At 35.9% G+C, this 23,107-nt stretch overlaps 1 protein-coding gene across 1 annotated transcript in view; it reads right to left on the bottom strand.

Annotated features, from left to right (window-relative positions):
* Positions 1-23,107, bottom strand: part of erbb4b (erb-b2 receptor tyrosine kinase 4b) — a 268,481-nt gene that overhangs the window by 115,243 nt on the left and 130,131 nt on the right. The window contains exon 3 of the mRNA XM_016673896.1: positions 15,631-15,782. Coding sequence (XP_016529382.1) covers positions 15,631-15,782 — 152 coding nt within the window. The remainder of the gene's footprint in view (positions 1-15,630; positions 15,783-23,107) is intronic.

Raw genomic sequence — 23,107 nt, 5'->3', positions numbered from 1 at the left:
ATATATGTGTGTGTGTGTGTGTGTGTTGCTTGACTAATATCAATATTAAACCATGAAACTTGCATTTAAAGGTTTTTTATGAAGGTTTTGCTGAAAGTTAGCCTAATCAGCATGGCTGTAGCAGCTGTTCCAAATGATGACGCTCATTAGCTACCTTTTAAAGATAGGGGACTTCATTAGATCCAATTAGCTTCACATTTTCCTCTACCTGGACACTGCTTGTAATCTAGACCTGAGTAACTGACATTTGCAGTGGTATACCAAAACATCCTCAGTTTTGTCATTTGTCTTACCTTCAGAAGACGGTTAAAGAAGGATACAAAAGGAGAACAGTAAAGTGACACTACTTCCCATGAGAAGAACTTGCAACTCCATCAGAGCACTAGTAATGAGTGGACTCCTGTGGGGAATTCTCCAAATTGACTAATTTGTAATTGATTCAGTGCATTAATTACCAGCCTGGTTACACATGTGTCATGGTTAATATTGGGCCAATCTGACGAGGCCGCGAGTCTCGTCTGCGTTGGGACTGTTCGGGTGAGGCAGCCATTATTTAATTATGCCACACATATATCTGCGGCGAGGCAAGTCTTAATTCGAGAGTAATCACTTCTGCACGTTCCCCTACAATGAGCTGATGTGCGGGCAGAGGAAACTGAAGCAGTAGGAGGACCTGGATCAATGTAGCCCATGGTTAGCTCCTTAATCAGGTCTGGGAAACAATTCCCATGGTGTAAAGTAGTATAAGAACATAGTGCGCTGTCTTGAAAGTTTACCATGACACCAAGGGTCTCACTTTACATTGATTTATATCTACATTTTTGTGTGTGTTACAGCTCTTTGTTATATGTCTATGACAAAACAAATGACAAGCAGCAACTTGTGAATGTGTCAAAGTGGCATTAAAATACATAACATACAAAAACAAACATAAACTTCAGTAGTTAAATAATCAGTACACAGTATCCTTTAAAATGTAGTTTAATGTCAGTATAAATACAGCTGTATTTTAAAAGCGTCACAGGCTAATTAGAGAATATTAGTGAACAAACATCATTGTGAAGACCAAGGGTCACTACACATATCACAGATAAATATGCGTTGGTGCTTAGGTTGGGTGAGAAAGTAATATACCATATTACAGGTTGCTATTTAATCCATCAAGGTGAAGTGGGAAGAATTTGGCACAATTGGAACTGTACTAAAAGGGGGCCATCTTCCTTAATCTAAGAGATCAGGCAGTGAAGGAATTGATCAGAGAAGCCCCCAAGAGACCCGTGGTAACTCTGGAGAAACCTCAAACAATCCCAGCTCAAATGGGAAAAACCATTGATAGGGTTAGATGTCCTTTATGGAACAGAGGTGAGAAAAAACTCATTTATAATAAATCATGTAGCAGGGACAGCATAAAAAAAGATGCTGTAAGTCAAAACATTTCAGATTTGTTTAAGGCATTTTAGAAAACAGCTAGTATTCACTTTCAATGTTAGAAATATGATGAATACTTTGGGTTTGCTTATCTCATGAAGTTTTATTTAGATAATAATATTTAACATTCCATTAGAGTGCAAAATCTATATTTTTTCAGAACACTGCTTTTGGATGACTAGTTAATGATGACTGGCCATCCTTCTGGATTGTGCACAGTATAAACAATCTAAGATTTTAAGTCCTCCCTCCATGGTCAACTAATGATGCCGTAGTTGACATCTTATGCAGATTGTTGTTTCCGAATCCAATATAGTTTGCTGTCTCTAAATGTATTGTCAAACCTCAGTCACTTGATTTCCCTCTCTCACCTCCAATCAATTTTTTTTCCCAGATTTCTACTTACGAAACAAAGAGCATATTGACTGTAAACTTCTGTTTTCCCCTCAGCAACTTTTAATTCAGCAACAGTTTGTTTTCAGCCCTGAGCAAAGACCGAAGATAATAGAGGACTTTCTCTCTTATTTAATTGAATATCCTTCTGCTTTGATCAACAACATGCATCTTCTAGCCATTCTCCAAGTGTTTTGGCCCTGCACAAAACACTTGGAGAATAAGAAAAAAACAATGCTTTCAGTCCAGAGAGTATCTAGATTTTACTGTGCCCTGTTTAAATGTGGCAATCTGAGCAGCGTCAACAGGAGCAGTTTAAAATTACAGGGTGTTCTTTACGCAGTACATTTGCTAGCTATTTTGACAAATCATGCAGAAACAGATAAGAGACACTCTAAAACTTTGTCTGACATCTTTAGACAGCACTTTCAGCTAAGCTACAACTTTTTTTAGACACAAACCACACAAATATGCAACCTAAAAAAGTGTGGAAAAACATGCTTTCTTCCCAATTATTGTAGCATTAGGATTAGGACAACATTTTACTGTGTCGTATTTGCCTTTTTGGTTGACTTGGAGTCTCATACCTATTGCCCCCTGGGAGTGCTATCCTGGTCTTAGCAATGTCAAATTGGAAGTCTGCTCAGACCCTCTGTTGCTGGAGGGGAAGTTGTCACACTGTGGCCCGGTTACTTCTGTCCTCCAGCAGTACACCATCGAGACTGCTAAGTGCTGCTGTGAGGGAGTCTCAACCACTTAATGGTCCTAAAAGTATTATTAGCTAATAAAGGCCGATAGGTCTCATGGCCCTATACATTTTAAAGGACAAAGAAAAATAGACGTTTTAGTCTTGGTCTAAGATTTGTGTGTTCCCTGACTTGGATTTTGACAAATTCTCCATGGAAAAATGTGAGATGTGGTTCTGCAAAAGACATCAAAGCTTGGCAATGAATGTCGAGCTTTGACGTCAAAGTTGTATCGATTAAAATCATCAAAAAGCAAATTAATTTCTGCTAATCAAGTTGAAAATGGAAACTCACATTATTAGTTTCATTTCTGTTCATGTTAAAACCCAAATATCAGATATTACGAAAATAGGAATATTACATAAAAGCAATTAAAAATAGATTTTGATGACCAAAGTATTAGCCTGATGTGGGAGCACGACTGTACTGTGCCATCTATGCATGATGCAATACTTGGTCGCTTGTTTTGGGACTACTTTACAGATTGGGCAGGGATACAGCCAATCAAGCACTGCACTGTCACTGTGATTAAATCAGGTATGAAGTAGTCCAGTCTTTGTAGACAGGTGCAATGTTCTGCAGGAAACTAACATGTTTCCAGAAAGCTGAAAAAAGAAGTGCTCTAAAATTTTCTTGTAGACAACTGCACTGACTTTTGTCTACAGATAACATAAATTCCTGTACCTAAGTCAACTTTGAGTCTGACTCTCCTTTCATTTACCAAGCTTTACTTTCAGCTGGTGCTCATTGAAGCACCGACTCCAGTCTTATTCCACACATTGCTCAACTCCCCAAATCTCTTAAATGTGGTTTAATCCACATTCTTAAGGTTGAGGTTATCCCTGTTACATGTGTAACATTTTCTAACAGTCTTGCCTTCCGCTCAGCAGTCTTTCCCATTATTGTGTGGGTCACAACATGGTGATAGTAGAACCTGTCTGTACTAAAACGGCTTTGGGAGAAACTGATTTACATGCATAGTCAACAAAATTACACTGAAACAAACATCTGAAATATCTTGGTATGTCTAATGACTCAATAAATTAGTTATACCTTTTGAAATTATTCACATTTCTTGCGAGGTTCTGAATTGCAAAACATGGCCCATTATCTTATTCACTCAAGACTGTATGCCTAAGCCATGATGTTTCACAGTGAGTCATTTAGAATATGTCTATTGTTATGGGTGATCAACACTTTATATAAATCATCAGTATAATATGTAAATGAAATAAAAACACCATCATAAAATAAAAACACCTTCATGATTGGGTTGAAAATGAGAAGGTTGTAAAAGCAATACATCTGCCCAAGATGGATGTAAAAATGTCCACCTTATATCTTCTCTTGTCTTGTCTAAGGTAAGTGATGACCCAGTAAAATGGAAAAGTGTTGGAGAGAAGAAGAAATAGGTGATGTAGCCTCCTGTTCTGACCACAGAGGAAATCTCTGAAATTGAAGATAAAGGTCTTGCTGTCTCCACAGGGAACCAAGAAATCAGTTTTCTGACCCACTTGGCTCTGCACATGCTCTCTCTTCCACACACACGCACACGCACACACACACACACACACACACTTGCACACAAACACAGACACCGAGTGGCTGAAAAGTCCAAGGGGACTTATTTGGCAGCAAGACCCAGTTGCAGTTTTAAGAATTAAACAAACCCAGAAAACAATCATGTTTAATTAAGATGGTATTCTAAAGTGTTCTGGAGGAATTAGAACGGAACACTTTGACCTAATGTGATGATTTTTTTTTTTTTTGCATACTGCTTTGAGATCATGCTCACCAATAAACACAAAGCAGAATACTTGATTTTAGTTTCGAGGAAAAAGGACACATCCATAAAATACCATTATGATGGATGTGAGCAACTCCCCTTTCTCTTTGGTGTCAATAAACAATGAAACTTTTACAAGTCTTTTGAAAAAGCTCCATCAAACACAAAAAGTCTAGTGTACATGGATTACACTGCCTTACAAAACCATGTATTCACAAGAAATAGTATATTTTTTTAAATTAATTGTAACAATATAATGGTCTTGCCTCTTTCTTGTTCAGTAAGAACTGTTCCAATCCATCATCCAGAAATGGAAAGAGCATCTCACAACTGAAAACCTATGAAACTGAAAGTGACAGGGGAGCATTAAACAGAGAAGGATTAATGATGTTGAAAGAAAATCATTAGGGTCTCCATGTTTACAGCAAGTCATTTAGGGGCCATAGCAAACAATTAGAAGATGGTGCTCAAAACAAATGAGATCAAAATAATATATATATATTTTTTGCTTATATGTACAATAAAAGGGCATAGGTGGAGCAACACCCCAGATAATATTGATCACACCATCTAAACAGTGAAATATTGTGGTGATAGGACCATACTGTGAGTATGTTCCAATGTTCCACGGGCGGCCTAGGAATGTAGGAAAGTTTTGATGAGATTAAATAGAAAAAATACATTTTCTAAGTCAGAAAAGGTTGCCACTTCTCATCCAAGTATAATCTAAATGAGTCAGTTTTGATGAGGAGGCTCTTTGTACATCCCATGATGTGGAGGCATTCATTATTGCTGTTGTATCAACCTCTCTTACAGATTATTATTAACATATATTGAAATCTGCCTTTTTTCAAAAGTATTTTTCTGTCAGCTTTGCCGTCATTTTGGTCTTTCATTACCACAACTCATTTGCCCAACCTCTTTTGGGCCAAGGGGCGATAGCCCTTTTACCGTCGATGTTAAAGAAAGAGACAAAAAAGTCGGAGCAATTTTGGGTTCCAAGATAGTTGTGCATTGGGCTAGACAAAAGCCTGTGTAATTACAGTACTAGTCACTGGTCCATTAGTGATAAAGACTTAGTGTCTCACATGGGTGGAGCTGGCACTGTCAGTGCATTTACTACATGGTAAAAGGTGCAATTATACCAAAAGATACTCTGTATAAGTGTGTGGGCTTTATGTTTCATTTTCATTCATGGTTATATACATTCTCTTCTCTTACAATCTTTCTTCTGTTCCTTTATCTGCACTTTGTCACTTTTCTACATGGGGATATTATCTGAATATAACGGTGTCATCAACTCAATGAGCAATTAAGGTATTCTCTCATCTATTTAGAGGGATAATAAGACTCATTGTGGACAGAACAGGAACTAACACCTGCACATGCACACCCACAGAGGAGCACATACATTTTCATCAGCTTTTATTGGCTTCTTCTGTTTCCTCCTCAGAAAACAGCAGTAACTTTGAAAGTGGTAAGAATGAGAAAGTTTGTTTTTGCACAGGGTTTAAGGAGGACAGACCTCAATCGACCATATGTACCGTATCACTACTTAAACTTGAGTGAAAACAATATAAATCTGGGATACTTGATCTATGCTTCCATGAAAGACAGATCAAAAATACCAGCTGTTTTTCCACCTCTCTTCATTTACAATACATTAACACCATTGTGAAATACGGTGTTAATGTATTAACACCTTCCCAAGCTCTGCTATGAGCTCATAGCAGAGCTCAGAAAACATTGTTAGACATAGCTGCCAAATTAATTCTCAGTGTTTTACATGGCGTTTGTCAGTTCAACTCATTTCATGCATACACTCCTAATCAAAATCCTAAGAAATTAAAATATTTGCATTTCATGCAGGTGGTCCATAACCAACCTGTAGGCAGAGCAAAATCCATAAAATGTGTGTAAGGCCAGGGCCCCTTTGTCAGGGCTTAAAAAAGAAACAAAACCCACAAAACTCTCCGTACTCTCCTAAAATGTTAGTTTATCCTTTTTTTATTATACCCAATGAAGATATGTACATGACAAAGTTAAATAATGTTCTAAGAATAAAACTAAACTCAACGGGATTACAGAAAGTAATTACTTTCAACACTATATATCAAATATATATTTTTTATTTAAAAAATCAACAATTGCATTTTCTTAAGTGACCATATTGTTTTTGTTATTTGTTGATGAGGTACAGTTGTGAAACATTCGGTCTGTGTTGCTGTATTGATGGTTAAACACACATCCAAGGGTCAGGGGCCAAAACGTACTGAGATAAGTGATACCCTTTATTTCAAAATAACTTTCTGATTGTAATCCTTAAGAAGGATGTTCAAGAACTGCATGTTCATTCCATGCAACCTGGAGGCTGATAATCAGGCATAAGTCTTTGGAAAGACAGTAAGAAACACTTACTTGTTTTTAAGACTTTGCTGCCATCCTTCCCAAGTTAATTTAGCTTGCATGGGTCAGAGACCTTGACCGAAACGCCCTCCAAGGCCACCCGCCACACATTAGTCTGACTATTCTCTCTTGACCATTTATTCCCCAAACCCGCTGGTAACATTGGTTGATGGCTAATCAACTTTCAGCGCCTCCGAGTGTGTTATTACATAGCAATTGATGGATGGTACAATTACACCCTGTGTCACTTAGCTAAATGGCTATGTAATTCTAATGAGATTTTATTCAAACACTGACCGTAAGGAGAGCTGGAGGTGGGATGCTGAAGGAATCGGGGCTAGAAATGCAATAGGCAACAACATAAGTTATTGAAGCAAAAAAAAAGAAAAAAAAAAGAGGTGGAACAGGAGGACTTTAAGCAATAAAAGGTAACAGGATTAATATGTTTTTATCTTGTCAAATAAAAGTAGTAAAAAAAAAAACAAAAAAAAACAAGTGGCATCCCTAAGGATGTCAACTGTCTTACGGTGAATGTAAATTTTAGTGCAGAGTTACGATGGTGTTTAAAATTAAACTATTTTAGCAACTAAATGAATCTAGGGTAACTGGCATCCTAGTTCTGTGTTCATTATTTAGTATTGGTGTATTAATACAAGTAAATCAATGCATAAATATCACTATTATGATCTGGATTTCTCTAACATGACTTAAATGAATAAATAAATAATAGACAGACTTCATGCAATCCCAAATCTGATCTGGGATTGTCTCAATCTGCAGATTCAGGTTCTAAAGTATTGAATTACTCTCCCTGATCAACATAAAACACATACCCATATTTCAATACAGAAATAGTAAAACTGTTCAGAAAGAGATCACTCATTTTTGTATCTGTCCCAAAATATTCAGATTTAAAAGGTAACTTCTATGCTGATAAACCAGTCATTGAAATTCATATTCTAATGTTTTGAATTTGCATGGCTGTAATGTAAGGTTGAGATTTTACAAAACAGAGAAGGTGAGTAAATAACCTGATCTCAGACAGAACTCATACTGCTGAGGTATACTATAATTTTAAATGTGCGAACAGAAAAATAAATCATAAACAGCAGGAGAGATGAAAGAAACCCACTATAGAGGACTAGGCTAGCCAGAACCACAAGGTTCCTTATTATTATGCATGGAAGTACAAGCAGAAGTTGAATTCAAAAAAAAAAAAAAAAAGCCAGAGGGGATTATAGTTGCAAGTGTTTTCAATGGGTTCAGCTATCAATGATGACTTGGTAATGGGGATGATAAAATGTGGTTCCAGAGGAGCAATTCTGCTTGGGAGTTAAGCCTAAACACATGCCATTCTTAAAAAGGACTCCCTCAAGTCACACTGCATGCAAGAAGTGAACTGAAATCTTACTCCATATCATTTACATTTCTTTTATTCATATATTTATTGAGTCGTTTTTTTTTCAGGCTACAGAAGAAGCTAGATATGAAGTCGAAATGCAAACTGAGAAGCAGGGTGGTCTGTCCCTTCTTCAGCCCTGCTTATCCGTACCTGCAATGTATTTGAAAATATGCAAAAACAACCATTTTTAACGTGAAAATCTCTATCAATCAGTTGTGCACCTAATTAATAGACTTTTCAGTGTGCTTTTAAAATAAACCACAACTTTAAAATTTGGCATGAGCAATATGAAAGAATGCATCTAACCTTCATAGGGGGAAATAGCTGAGTTTGGTGATGACGGTCAAATATTGTGGAGGAAGGTTTTTTTTTTTGTTGTTGTTGTTTTTCTTGATATCCTTGGATCCCCTAGAAGAATCGCAATTTTGTTGTGGAGTATTTTCATCTTTTTGAAAATGAAAAGGATTTTTACAATACTCCAATGGTCTCTTTAGTTACCAAATCTCAATCCAAAGAAGCACCTTGGTGGTTTGTTGAAATTAGAGATTTACATCATGGAGGTGCACAAATTAAATATTAAACTAAATTAGAATTTTAAAAAAAGTTCGAAATGCAAACAGGGTTCAGTTTAATACTACCAAAATGAACCTAATAAAGAGGCCAGGAAAAGTATGCGTGAGTAGAAGAACTTCCAATGTTGCAGATATGCACAGCCTAAATATGTATTTGATGGATGGGGATTTGAGAGAAGTGTTGCCATGGCGAAGAGAAACTTCTCTAGTGCCATATTTCACATAACGTCCCATGCATATCCATGCATACACAAATAAAAGTGTTTGTGAAAACACACACATACACACACCCGCAAACTTGACACACAGTCAGATTTTGACTATCATTTACTGCTTCTTTTCAATGCAAAAATGGAGAGTCATTCATTTTCAGGTGCGGCTGTCCCCATATCTCTCACATTCATCTTTTTCACACACATTGACATGCTATATATTTGGTAACTGCTGGAGGTGAAAGAGGAAACCTGGAAAGTCAAATGCTGTTTTTTGGGGGGAACAAATTAAATGTAAAATATCTCAAATGTCAAAGCCAGTAACATGACAATGCAGAGGAGACTACAACCTTGTCCTGTCATCAACGTCTATATGATAATTGGTATCACAAACCTAAGAACCTATGGGAGCCCAGTGGGAGTGTGTAAAGTAAACTGTGCAGAATGAGAGTTACTATCTGAGAAAAGAATGAGACTGATAAACATTTAGTGCAAGGTGAAGAATGCTCCATTATTTCAGTGCAAAAGTCAAACTTTTGCTCACTATCAATTCTCCTCAGGACTTCTCTCTCAATGGTGTCATTTCCATCCCCACACTGTCCTTCTTCATGTCAAATTAAAGTGATGGAAATGAACTTGAGGAGACACTAATTGCAACTGTCAATCCAATCTAGGTTAGGGCTGAAAGACAGGGGCTCCCTAGCACTTCATCAGTCTTCATTAATATTGAAGGAGTTTGCTGAGGAGCATGGGGCCAACGTAATCTGCGCTCATCTAACAGTGCATCAGAAATTAGGAAGCTGGGGAGGGCAGTGATGGTACCCAAGGGACAAATATGCCAGTCAAAGAGAAATATGAAGCGAGATATCAGGAGACAGCAATGGTGTGCAAGAGAAGTGTCTCTACATTTTGTGGGAAAAGGAAACTAAAATACCTAATAAGCATTTTTAGATCTCATGGGTACAAATGGTACCTAGTCTGAGAAAGTTTCCTACAACTGTAATATGCTACTGTTTGGCATCTGCATGGGATTTACTGCAAATACCTAGTAAATTGGGTTGCATCTTGGTAGTAATTGCTTTTCTCTGAATATTGATGAAATAGAACAAATTCTGTTAAGTGACTCAATAAAATAATTATGTGTATTTTTTCCAATGTAAACCAATGAAAAACTACAATATATTTGTTGTACAAATAGATATATTTTTGCAAAACCTCTGGCCAGTACTGGGTAGCAATAATAATCAATTGTTATTCTGATTCCCCTCATGACCTCAGTGATAATTTATGATCCAGATGTTTTTGTATTAGGGAAGTTGAAACTTGTTTCCAGTTTCAGAGTATTTCTGAAGGAATGTTGGGGTGCAAGAAAAATACCAGAGAAAGTGTAATTTTGTTTTAACAGTGAGGAAAAATATAAATAAATAAATAAATAAATAAATAAATAAATAAATCTGCAGGTCACTTTCCTGGATTTTTTTTAATTTTTTTGGAGGGATTTGCAAACCTAACAATCTGATCTGACTAGCAACTATGTATTTTAAAGTGCAACATACCAAAGAAGACAGATGAATCAAAAAAAATAAAATAAAGTTAATATAATGATACTGAAAAAAGATATGAATTGACAGATTATTGACAGATTTAATTCCAAAGTGTTAATTCAACCAGATTATTGCAGCCTGTAAAACAATAGTACTGAGCACAAATTAGATTTTACAAATCTACAGAGCTTCCCATTTCATAATGAAACAAGGCTCACTTTCAGAAGCCTCTACATTTTGTGGGAAAAGGAATATATAATTAGTTGGTTTTCTATTATTACTATTGTACTATTTGTGATGCAACTTGATAATAGACAGAAAAGAAAAAAGTTATCTACAAGAATAATTATAGCATTCATCATATTACTCATATCTCTGAAACTTTAAGTAAATAATTCTCCAACATGGCCTTCCTTCACATATGACAGACTACTGTCAATGAAGTAATTTGACCCCAGAGAGAGGATGCCACAGACTTTCTGGACATGTTAAAAACTTTTAGGCCATGAGCATTGCAACTCAGACACCATGTACAATACAAATGGAGTTTAAACCATGTATTTATACACCATATAAAAAGACTCATTCACATTTTTTTCTAAGTGTCTGAAGGTAAATCAGACAGAGATTCTTGTGTTTTAAGTCAGTTAGAATAACCAAAATTTTGCCCACTCGCTAAGTTTTCTTCACTAGAAAGAAGTGAAGAAAACTTCACTTCTTTCTAGTGAACTAGAAAACTAAGTTTTCTAGTTCACTAGAAAACTTAGTTTTCTAGTGAAGAAAACTAGAAAACTAAGTTTTCTAGTTTTCTTCACTAGAAAACTTAGCAATGATTTTTTGAAGTCATTTTTATGTAAATTTATTCCATTTCGGAAGTTTACATTTGATCAGTATCAAGGATAATTATACTGTATGACTTGGGTCAAATCTTTTGGGTTTCCTTCCACAATCCTTTCATAGGTTTAATGACCCAATTCAGCAAATCCTGACACAGATAGAAGCAGGAGGATGTGTTCTACTGATCACCATGCTGCGTTCATGGGCCCACAAATAAATGGAAATGTGGCTGTTGTGAGAGCTCTGTGTTCTATCAATTAATAAATGCAGCAACATTTTGAGCTATATGCTCTCTCAATTAATATATTTTCTGTTGAAATGGAATTATTAAGAATGTTAAGCCATATAATTTATTTACACTTAGACTAAACTGAGAAGTGTTTTTAGACTTGTCAACAAAGTTTGTGACAACAGCTTTATTAAATGTTATCAATATGTTTTTCACATTTCTAAATTTCCTCAAATATCTAAGGCATTGATTCCATAATTTAAAAGCCATAACCTGAGTAGTATGTCTGAGTGTTATATATAAAGTATTACCTGAGCCATATCCATGCTTTATTGGGATCAAAAAGGTATTTTTGAATTTGAATGTATAACCAGTGTGTCTATCTTCTGATGGTTACTTGATGATTGAATTCATTATAACATGAACATGAGAGAGCATTTTTTTGTTTTTGTTTCCTGAAATTTCCTTAGGTGGGTAAATGTAAAATAATAATGTTTATGTTTAAATGGAAGTAATATAGAGAACATGCTTATCAAACTGTTACCTTGATTGTATTAAGGGTAGAAAAAAAAGTTTCAACAAAAGATTGCCGTAGATGCCACTGATATCACATTCTAGATCGAAATAGGGCTTTTGGAAAATTATGGTCTTTGTCTTTTAATGCTGCCCTTAGTGACTCTTCAATGAATTGTGCACTTGACCTTACACTTGTTCAAATAACTCCCAGCTGTCACAGTGATGCTCACCAGATGGAGAGCACAATGTGCGCGCCAGTGAGCAGGAATAGACTAATCGGCAACTAAAGGTTAAAGACATCTTGTAACTTCAGTCAGGAACAACCTACATAGTTAAAATTGAAAGGTTGATGTCTACATGACTGGTAATGTGTTTATACTGTCCTCTTTGGTCATTTTCATTGGGGATCACACAGCAGGGTAGTTCATATAAAAGTAATGTAAGCAGTAAAAATATCCTCCCGTACTTTCAGTCCCAGCTGACTTGACCTTTTCAGAGAAGGGTCCATCTACGAGTTAATAGTATATGGATGCTTCAGGAGTGAGCAAACATTTTGCACAAGGGACTCACATATTCATATTAAAACAAAGCAAAACAAAACAAACAAAAAAAGAAAAGGAAAAATAAAAAAAAATGTATATTCACCCTTTGTGACTGCAGGGACATTAACTAACCCCCCATCAGAGACATTATTGAAATAAATGTTTTCCTCCCTTAATCCTGAGAAAATATTAATAATAAAAAAAGCATTTATGTTTTTTATACAAAACAAAGTTTGTGATCAAGGTAAAATGACTTTGCTTTTGTAAGATTAACCATAAATCAAATAATAGTAAAACATCTTCTTATATACTTATATTTGCCTCTTCATACAAAGTTATTTTAAGTTTGCACCACTTATCGCTGATTTCTCATGTAAAGATAAAATGTCTACTATTTAGATGACCTGGAATGCTTAAAACATAGTATGGTATAGTATTTACATACACCGGGTGTAATTGGATGATTTAATAATTGGTTTTTATTTAATTGACATCTTGCATAATTTATTCCAATTTATTCTCATAAGTTAGTCAACTCTAAACATATAAACTCCTGTTTAACAAAGTGTTTTGCACGTTGGCATTTTATTTCAGTGTGCTAATTATGAGATGTCCTAGTTTTTGGTACATCCTTTGCTAAGAAGTAAACTTTCTAAAGATACTGAGACTACACAAGCTAGCATATAATCTTATTGCAAATGTCTGTCAACATCACTGATTTAAGCTAAAAATATAGGCAGTGATTCTATCAAATCAGCTCTATTAAGAAATAAAACAGCTGCAACTACGTGTATGTTACGAGCGATAACCATAATTGAGAGAAGACGACAAAAGCTGGTCGGAAATGGTTAAAAACTATTTTGTCAAAGCAGAAGACACTAACAGGAGGAAAGTAAACAACAGTATTCTTCTTGTAGACTGATTAAAAGGGACATTGAAAAAAAAAAAGATAATACCTAGCTACCATTCCTTTTATCTTTTTCTGCCATCTGCCACATAAAAAGGTATGCTTAGGTTGGAATTTCCAATTTTTGTATGCAAATGCTTTCTGTGCGTAAAATATGGGAAACATATTCAAAGAAGTAAGGATATGGATTCTTACATACTGTACATACGGTTAAAAGCTGACTGTGGGAGTCTTTGTAACAATGTGCATATGTGTGAGGGAATAAAAGCCTGTGTGCTGAAATGCAGTTATTAATCACTGTGAAAGCGTTGATTCATCTGTCGTGGTGGCAGTTTGGAAGATGGACTCTGTTTACTGCTAAAGCTGTTTGAGGGGCTTTGGGAGGCAGCCATCAATCTTTTGGCTATCTTCAAAAGAAGCCAATGCACAAGCATCAGTTTCAATCACCTCCCAAGGCAGGTGGTATGGTAAGCTCCAGCACAATAGTTTTCTTTTTTTTTTTTTTCCCCTTCACTTCTTTTCTACCTCAAGGTTATTTTTTCCCTCCCAGGGGAGCAATGTTATTAATGTCTCTTATCATAATAATAATAATATTTCCTAAAAATACATACTGCACCTTGCCCTTTGGCTCCCTTGCTGTTTGGCACCTCATGTTTCTAATTAGCATCTTCAATTAACCCATTTTAATTGCCCACCATGAAAAGGTGGAGAACCCTGGCAAGTTGGTGCCACAGGGAGATGTTTTGTAAATGACTAGTATAATGTCAGCATCTAAAGAAAGGCTTGTACTAATGGACTTTCAACCTCATCCCGCAAATGTGCCCTTTATATAACACAAGCTGGTACGGGTTACACAGTTAAAAGGCATAAGATAAAGCATAGGTGAGCATGTTTCATAGTTCAAATTGGGTCCGTACCGATGAACTACAATCAGATTTCATTTCCCCCTCCTCAAACACATAACAAAATAAACAAAGACCCCTACCTAATTTTAGTCAATGAGGTCGGGTGTCTCTTCAGAAGTCTAATGGTAGCAGTTAACCGTCCATTGCTCCCTCTTCCTTAATATAATATGTTTTCTTTCATAGGAGTGTGAAACATTTAATGACTGTGTTGTTCTAATGTTTTTGGTCAGTCCAGATATACCAGTTAACACAGATTAAACACAAGTAGCCCACTACTTCTACCTGACAAAAACAGACCATTCTTCTTTATTAATTTTAAATGACTGATGTAGTGACAAATACAAGAACACTACTTGATTTTTGGTTGAGATTTGCTTTCTTTGCAAAGCCTCAGTAGCCCAGTTCATTCTCACAGCAATATTGGCCCAATAATGCAGTCAGCACTTTAGTGTAACACCACGGGAGCTCCCATGCCCTCCAGAAAGATTGAAATCAATTGGAGTTGGATGTTGTTGGCAGTGCAGAGTACAGGCAGCACAGTCCAGGACTCTGTTTGTTAGCAGGAGAGGTCTGAGAGGTCAATGTGAGCAGCTGATTTCCCCAAAACTGTATAGACTGGCTTCTTTATTCTCAAAATTCCGACTGCAGACCACCTACCTTGTCGTTTGCATGAAGTTACAGCTCAGAGAAACTTTCAAATGAAAATATTAACTGATTTCAAGTTTGAAAGAAACAAATCATATTGTGTGTGTATTTGTGAGTGTTGGGTTAAGGTTCCTTTGGGACATATGTGTTGGGTTCAATTAAAAAAAAAATCTTTATTGGTATGGCTTGTATATGAGTATAACCAGATTTTATTACAGTATTGAAATCTATTCCAGTCTTTAGCGAATCTCAATTTTATTTAGACATGGGGTCAAAAAAGTAAATGGTTTAAATTAGCAAGCTAACCAGAATGGCTTCTGAACAAAATAGTCCTAAATTTTCAATGAATTTAAATTTTATGAGCTTTATACGTTTTATGAGCTTTACATTAACATTTTTGACAAAACTTTTTTCCAACAAGTATATAAATGTCACGCATGGCATATCTGTATCTAACTGAAAGACGGCACTACAAAGCCACAGGCTTCAACTCTGCATTAGATCCATATTTCAACACGTCAAACCTTTTCATTTACAGCGTCTTATTGTTTTGTCCTTACTCTGAGGAAGGTCAGATCTCGACTACGGTCAATGCTCGTAATCTCAAGGTTGCCCATGACGACTTCACAGTTCTCGTAGTATTTTCTCAAGGTGCGATACTGCTGCTCCAGGTCCGACAGAGTGCTTAGCTTGTTCTCCGTGCCAGCACAGACTGGAAAACATAAGACAAGGACAAAAAGATAATATTATATCAACTGTATTATAATTTGCATGCATGGTTTGATTTGTTATGAAAACTTTAAAATAATAAATAAAGGTGTAGGCAGATTCTTACTTGTACAAAAATATGTATTTGGAAAGGAAATACAAACAGCAGGATAAAAAAAATCCATTCAACTGAGTGATAAAGTGACAGATTAGCTCTGAGAAAAAAAAACAAAAAACTATTAGATCAGAATAATACATCTAGTGTGAACATAAGTGAAGCACACAGTGACTGTTTAGTCATGAAAGATGTCCCCTAGCAGCGTACCTTGGCACCTCAAGTTAGATAGAATCTCTTTAATGACCAACTGGGTTGCTCATCTGACAAGTAATTAAACAGAGGCAGTTACACCCATCAGACACCTTGGACACCCACAACACAATCCATCTACCCCATCAGCCGGCGTTACAATGTCTCGTGTTAAAAGTCATGTTTGCACAATATATTCAGACCAACTGTTTTTTCAGTTTGTCTGAAGAAAAGCATATAAAAATAAAATGTTCTTAAGTATGACTAAAGTCAGGCAAATTATTTCAAAACGAGAATAAGTCAAGAAATTGCCTCTCATGTGTTAAAAACTTCCACGTTGCTTAATGGTTTAAAAGCAGCATTGCAAATAATGTTTCTTTATGATAGGCAGATAGTCTACTGAGAGTTTTCAGGAGATCCTCAAAAGTGTTTTCTGCCACTGGTGTTTTCTTTTTCTTTTTTTTTTCCAGTAGCATGTTTCATAAACTCACTGAGCTGTAGGCTAGGTATGTCGGCTGGATAGAGTTATTCAATTTCATAAAGTAAAATTTTCATTTGCATTGCTGTGGCAGTGTGGTTTCTCCCATACACAGTCTCATGGTTGACAGCGAAGCCTGCACTGAGGCAGAGGGGTGACAGGCCCTTCCATGAGAGTCTTGTCACAGTGTCACCTTTGAGCTTTTACTCTTCTCTTTGAACACCTCCACCTTGAAAGATCTTCACTGATGCTCTGCATTTTATACCAGATCCATTCTATGTGCTACCATGAACTATGCATAGCTGTCAATAATATTTACTATTCTCTCTTTCAGTTCAAGCTGAGTGCATATTATCCTTGCACTTGCAATAATGTGGACCAAAGCCATTTAACCGTTTACTCAAAAACACATCCATGCACACACGCAATGTGGCAAAAAAAAAAAAATCAATTCCATCTGGTTTTCCCTTCGCAATTACACAATAGATGCATGTGGGGGGAAATAAGAAGATTCAGCCTTGGGGCAACCAAAGCTGTAAAGACAAATGAGATTGTATTTAAATACTTCCACATCGAAACAGATATTAGATAAGTGGAGCCAGTCCAATGTGACCTGAACAATACCCATATGAACAGGTACTGATTGGCTTTGTTGTGCATAGCATACCGTGGTGCTCAGGAATGATATATGGCAGACCTGGGTGTTTTCAATAACAGTTAGCGTGGGCTAGAAGGGGAGCGGGTGGAGGTAGAGAAGGGTCATAAAGCGAGGATAGGTGTAATAAACTGTTATTGCACCCTTGGGGCAGGCCACTGAAATTAGAGGAAGGGGGCATTGTGGCATGTGATGTCTGCTGAAATTTACTTTTTACACCCATATGCTTCCACTAGTGTGCCCTTAAATGACCATTCCACCTATATGCAATATGAATATGAAATTAATGTTTATGCATAACAAACAAGAGTGGGTATTTCATGTCAAATGCCCCTGTTTTGTCAAATATTTCAAAACTACCTCACATACCATTTAAATGTAAGATGACGTGTAATGTTTGTGTGAAATATTAGCGGATTAATTTTATGGTAAAATTGATGGAGTTTATAAAAAAATCTGCTTTCATATTCATACAATTTATGTCAATTTTTTGTCTTCTTTCTTAAAAAGTCTGTTTTACTGTAGAATAAATCTGTCTTAATATGATACCAGTGTTTCTGGAGAGATCTTCAGTCACTTAATAGAAAACATTTAATATTAGACAACTGAATCTTTTACTAAAGAGGGTTTTCTTGAATGATCTTCCTCAAGTGGTACTTTGGGGGGAAAAAAATGGCATTTTCCCCAAGCCAACGTTCCAGACATTCAAGATGCTATCTACAAACATTACCTATTGTAATATTTGTACTGACGCACCATTGGGGATGAGTATTTAGCACAATAAAATAGATATGTCCACTTGGAGAAATTTGAGCTTTGTGGTGGGATAAGGAGACTTCTTTTAGTTTCTGAGTTGAGACTGCAACCCAATATATATATATATATTTTTTTCCATGTTCAAAGTTAACCTTTTACGATTTTGAACGGTTAATACAAGGTTTCTAACAAAAAGTTAGTCCAAAGAGGTTGTTGTCACTGGGGATGCAGCAGGATATTCTATGCCTGCCGACAGCTGTTGAGTTCAAACTGGATGGAAAAAGGAAACTGCAGTGTTTTTAACTCTGAAGTGAAGTTACGACTAGACAATTCTCCCTTGCTGTGCAAAGTCTGCTGCCTTACAGCAGGTTCACTGTCCAGAGTGAGTGTTTGTTTTGTGTTTCTGATTTAAATAGAAAAAATGAACAAAGTTATTCCTGTTTTAGTTTTTCTTCTTTTGAACCAAAACTATGTAGGTATATGAAGCCAAACTACTGTGACTTATCCTTAAGTTATTATGCAAGCCTGGAGCACTTTGGACGTAACATTCACAGATCCACTGACGTATTTACTGTGACGTTTTTCTTTGTTTTTACAAATTAAAAATGTAAGTTTCATTAAACTTTCTCAACCCGAATAAGGGCAGGCATTTGGGAAACTTTAACTTTTGCAACTAATCTGAGGCTCATTATTTATATGTCATCATTCAACAGATAAATACATGTGGTTTTCAATGTGTGTTTCTGCAATTTCCAAATAAACTATGAAACCTAAGTTGACCTAACTTGAATCCAGGTGAAAGACGTCTTACGGAACTATGTTTCCCTTTCATCAGAAATGCAATTGGATCTGCTTACTGTACTGAAAGGCAAGGCTACACTTAACAAGAGAATCATTTTATGGACTATTCTAAGACAACAATGATATTAATACAAAACATACACTAATAAACACTAACAAAACACAGAATTACCTGCAAAAACACAATCTACTATGATTTTTGCATTCAAACATGGTAGCATGTCACCAGAGTATACTAATTGAATTAAATATAAATTACTGAAGCCACAAAAAACTGTCTATTGCTGCAGGTAACATAACCTGCATTACGTGTGGCAGCTGTAAAGAATTTTGAAAATTGATCAGGTAAAGAGCTTGGAAAGCCATAAAAGCAATAAATCACAAATTTTTAAATGGGATAGAAGCTGTATAAGTTCTTTTTAATATTCCTTGTAATCTTGCCTAGATTTTTAGCTTTAAATACACTGAGAAAGTCACTGAGGTTAGGTGAGGAAATGTTCTTTATTTCATTTAGGTAAAAAAAAAAGCATGTGTGGTGTCTGAACCCTATGCAATTGAAGATGTATGAACTGTTGCAGATTTACTGCAAACTTTTATAGTCCTGACTCTTAAATGTCTGCTTGCAAGTCACTAAAAATGCGTAAGCTGTAAATAAAAGACCTCAAGTTGTATTTCCCCCCCATCTTAGTGCATGATGAAATCAATTTGTCCCCATGCTCAGCATGTTAAACCTGAGCTTGTACATCATGGTAAAAGTTGTATGAAACATGGTCTCTACCGTTTATAATGTTCAGCTTGCTGACTGAAGATGACAGAGTGCTTCAAGAGCCTGAGTCATCACATGTTTAACATATTGCAGAGGATCCAGGAACAGACATCAAGAACAAATGAATCTTCACATATAAAGCCTGTAGTTGTCCCATAAAATAAAATCTATCTCAGTGTGATTGATTCCACTCTTTCCTGGAATATTTAAACTTAGTAATATCAATGAGAAGCATTGCCTTTGTACTTAAAAGATTTGCATGACTGGAAAAATCGTAGAGAATATTATCCAAGAGGCAATAGATTCAAACACTGCATATTAATAGCTCAAGAATTGTCAGTGGTTGTAGTTAATGAGATTAAGAGTCATTGGGTTAAAAAGCATCTAAGAGAATTTATTTGCTCTAGAAGGACATAAAATATTTTTGACTTAAGTGCTTTGACGTAGACAGCTTGTGAGAAGGGAGATAATGCAAATTGCATATTTATCATACTGACAGATAATTAGAATGATAGCTCCCGTATATTTCCAAAAGATAGCCACTATAACCGACCAAAATGCATCTATCACTTTCTCTGACACTGTCACTAGACGCAGTCTGTTCTTTGTGTAAAATAAATAAACAAAAAGCTTGCAAGAATACTGGAGTGGCCCTGAGCCGCATTTTCATCAATTTTAATTTCAGAAATATCTTTATCAAGATTGCATAGGCAGTACATTGTCCGGATCTGTGGTCACAGACAACAACTCCATCAATACTGCCTTGTGTGATTATTGAGTGGCTATAAAACTGTCAAGTCTCTGAGGTTTATAAGTGCCAGCCTGTGAAGCCAGTAAAAGGTCATCCCAATCGCTAGTAACTGACTGAATTAAATAAAGTTGCAAATGTCACTTACATAAGTAAACAGTGTCAATAGATGAGTTTGGCTAACGGGCCAATAAAGCAGAAGGATCTTGTTAAAATCAGGCTGAATCATTTTTTTATGCATAGGTGTGAATGTCTTATTTTTTGTCTGGCATGCTGGGAACAGTGTTTGAGGTCAGAGCAGTCCATTGTCCCCTAATGTCCTCCAGATGAGCTTTGGTTGGTAAGTATGAGTTACAAGCCACTGCCTCTGATAGTAATCATGCCCCAGATTATTGTCCATCTGTTGAGGAGCTTAATACGCATCAAAAACAATAACTAGATGACTGTTCATAATGGTAGCATGGTCCAATAACACTAACCTCTCGCTGCCCTCCGAGCTCCAGTCGCCTACTAACATTGCTGTGGCTGCCTCCATATGGTCTACCACAAATTAGCATGCAAAGCCTTACTTATGCAAACACACCCAACACCTTGTGACAGTTTTTCACTGAAGATAACGTTCATTCAGGGTTTGCATAACTTAATTGCATTATGTGTATCTGATATATTTCAAGCTATTAAGCTGGCCATCGGTATGCTCAGCTCATGGTGAATACCATAGTTTCGTCTCACTTCTCTACAAACTACTGTGACAGCACATGAGCTCGATAAATAAACCGTATGGTACCAGTTAAACAGCCAAAGACTGAATGCAAAGCCTTAGCTTGACAAGATTAACTAAATATTTGATAGGCAAAGTTCAGAATATTAGAGAAACTCACAGCTTCTGAATGAATCAAATTAGTTTTCTTATTTTTGTGCTGTTAACGTTCTTTGCAAAATTATTCATATATTTTCACATTTTTCTTTTTTTTTTTTTTCTTTTTTTTTTCCTTGTCATTTCCGTCCTGGTCAAGCATTGATAACAGTGAAGGGGACATGTCAAATGTCATAAAAATATTGTTCATAAGCAGCTTAATTCATTTTTTTTCCCCAGAATCCACAATAGAAAAGACAATGAATAGAAAAAAGGCAATTTTGACATTATGAGCTCAATGAGTTTGGAACATTTTTCCCATAAGGAATTAAGTGACAGAAAATGCTTGTTTTACTCATTGATATTTTGATCTCTGCAATTTTAATGTGTCTAAAATTACACACATTAATTACAAATTAGTGTGTGTAATATAGCAAACATATTGCTTACTCTGTGTAAGAAATATTTCCAGAATCTCAACTTCAAGTTATGTAGACTGACTCAGTTCTTTGTCTTCTAGTTTGATTTATGAATCTCACTTATAGGCAGGATAAGAGTACATGTTCACCTACTCTGTCAATGTCAGGCTCCACAAAAGTGTTAATGCTTTCTCTAATTGAGACACATAGACAAATCGGGCAAGAGGAAATCTCCTGAGATATGATAATTTTACATATATATATATATAGGCAGAACGTGTTTTCCCTCTCAGGCCACACCTTGGTGATCTTGTTTATTTCTAACCCATTTTTAGACCAAAATCGATAACACTTTATTTGAAGGGGGTTGAATAAGACTGTCATGACACTTTCATAAACATGAATAAGCCTTCATGAATGTTTATGACTGTTGTCGTAAAGCGTCGTTCGGTAAATTATAACACCTTTAATACAAAGTTGACATTATTCAAAATGTCTTTGTTATGACAACGTGACATTGACCAAGAAATCATTACTGTTCAAACTTTACCTTTAATAACATAAAGTTACCTAATTTTTAAAGTGAAATCAGTAATTATTTTATAACAAATTTATATCAGTAATGATTTCTTCGTCAATGTCAAGTTGTCATAACAGACATTTTGAATAATGTCAACTTTGTATTAAAAGTGTCATAATTTACCGAATGACACTTTATGACAACAGTCATAAATATTCATGAAGACTTATTCATCTGCATGACATGTGTTATGTCATGTTTATGATGGTGTCATGACAGTCTTATTCACCCCCCCTTCAAATAAAGTGTTACCCAAAAATCTATTCCAGATACACAACAGGCACATGTCGTGTCATAGGTGTCAGTGTAGACATTTTTCAGATTAACTTTCCAGGGAAGGTGCAAAAACATTTGACAACAAAATGTTTTAAATAAAAATGTCATATAAATGTCGCGAAAAAAATTCCCAACATACATGAATATGCAGAATATACATGTATGCTGTGTGCTAACATCACTAGCACACAAGTTAGCCATGTGAATGCCTCCTGGGATATTGGCTTTGCCTTGCCTATAGGCATTAAGTGTTCCTGCTGTATATGTACAGCATCTCCCACATTGTGTTTTCCCCATTTTTCTTCAAAATTCAATGAGTTCAACAGAAAAGGTTGAGAGGTGTTTCTTCTATGATCAAAAAACTGTATGCAATATAGAACAAAAGTGCTGCACTTCTCTGCACTGCATTGCTCAAAGAAAACTGTTCCGTGATGCAGTAAAATCTGCATAGCATTTTATGGCACTTTTCCTAAAGCTGCCACCAATTGCTGTATCAGAATTGGATAAATTCTGATACAGCAGAATTATGCTAAATTAAATTAGCGTAATTTAATTTAACTTGATTTCATATCTGTAACTCAAATAACCATTTGGGAATAAAATTGCAGAGTTCCATAAGTTCAACATATAATTATCTAATCAAATGGTTAGATGATTATATGCAGAATAATCAATTCACCATTCAGT

The sequence above is a fragment of the Poecilia formosa genome, unplaced genomic scaffold (genome assembly GCF_000485575.1).
Source record: "Poecilia formosa unplaced genomic scaffold, Poecilia_formosa-5.1.2 Scaffold84, whole genome shotgun sequence".
Classification (NCBI taxonomy): Eukaryota; Metazoa; Chordata; class Actinopteri; order Cyprinodontiformes; family Poeciliidae; genus Poecilia; species Poecilia formosa.
The sequence above is the reverse complement of the archived record's forward strand: the minus strand, read 5'-3'. Positions and strand labels throughout refer to the sequence as shown.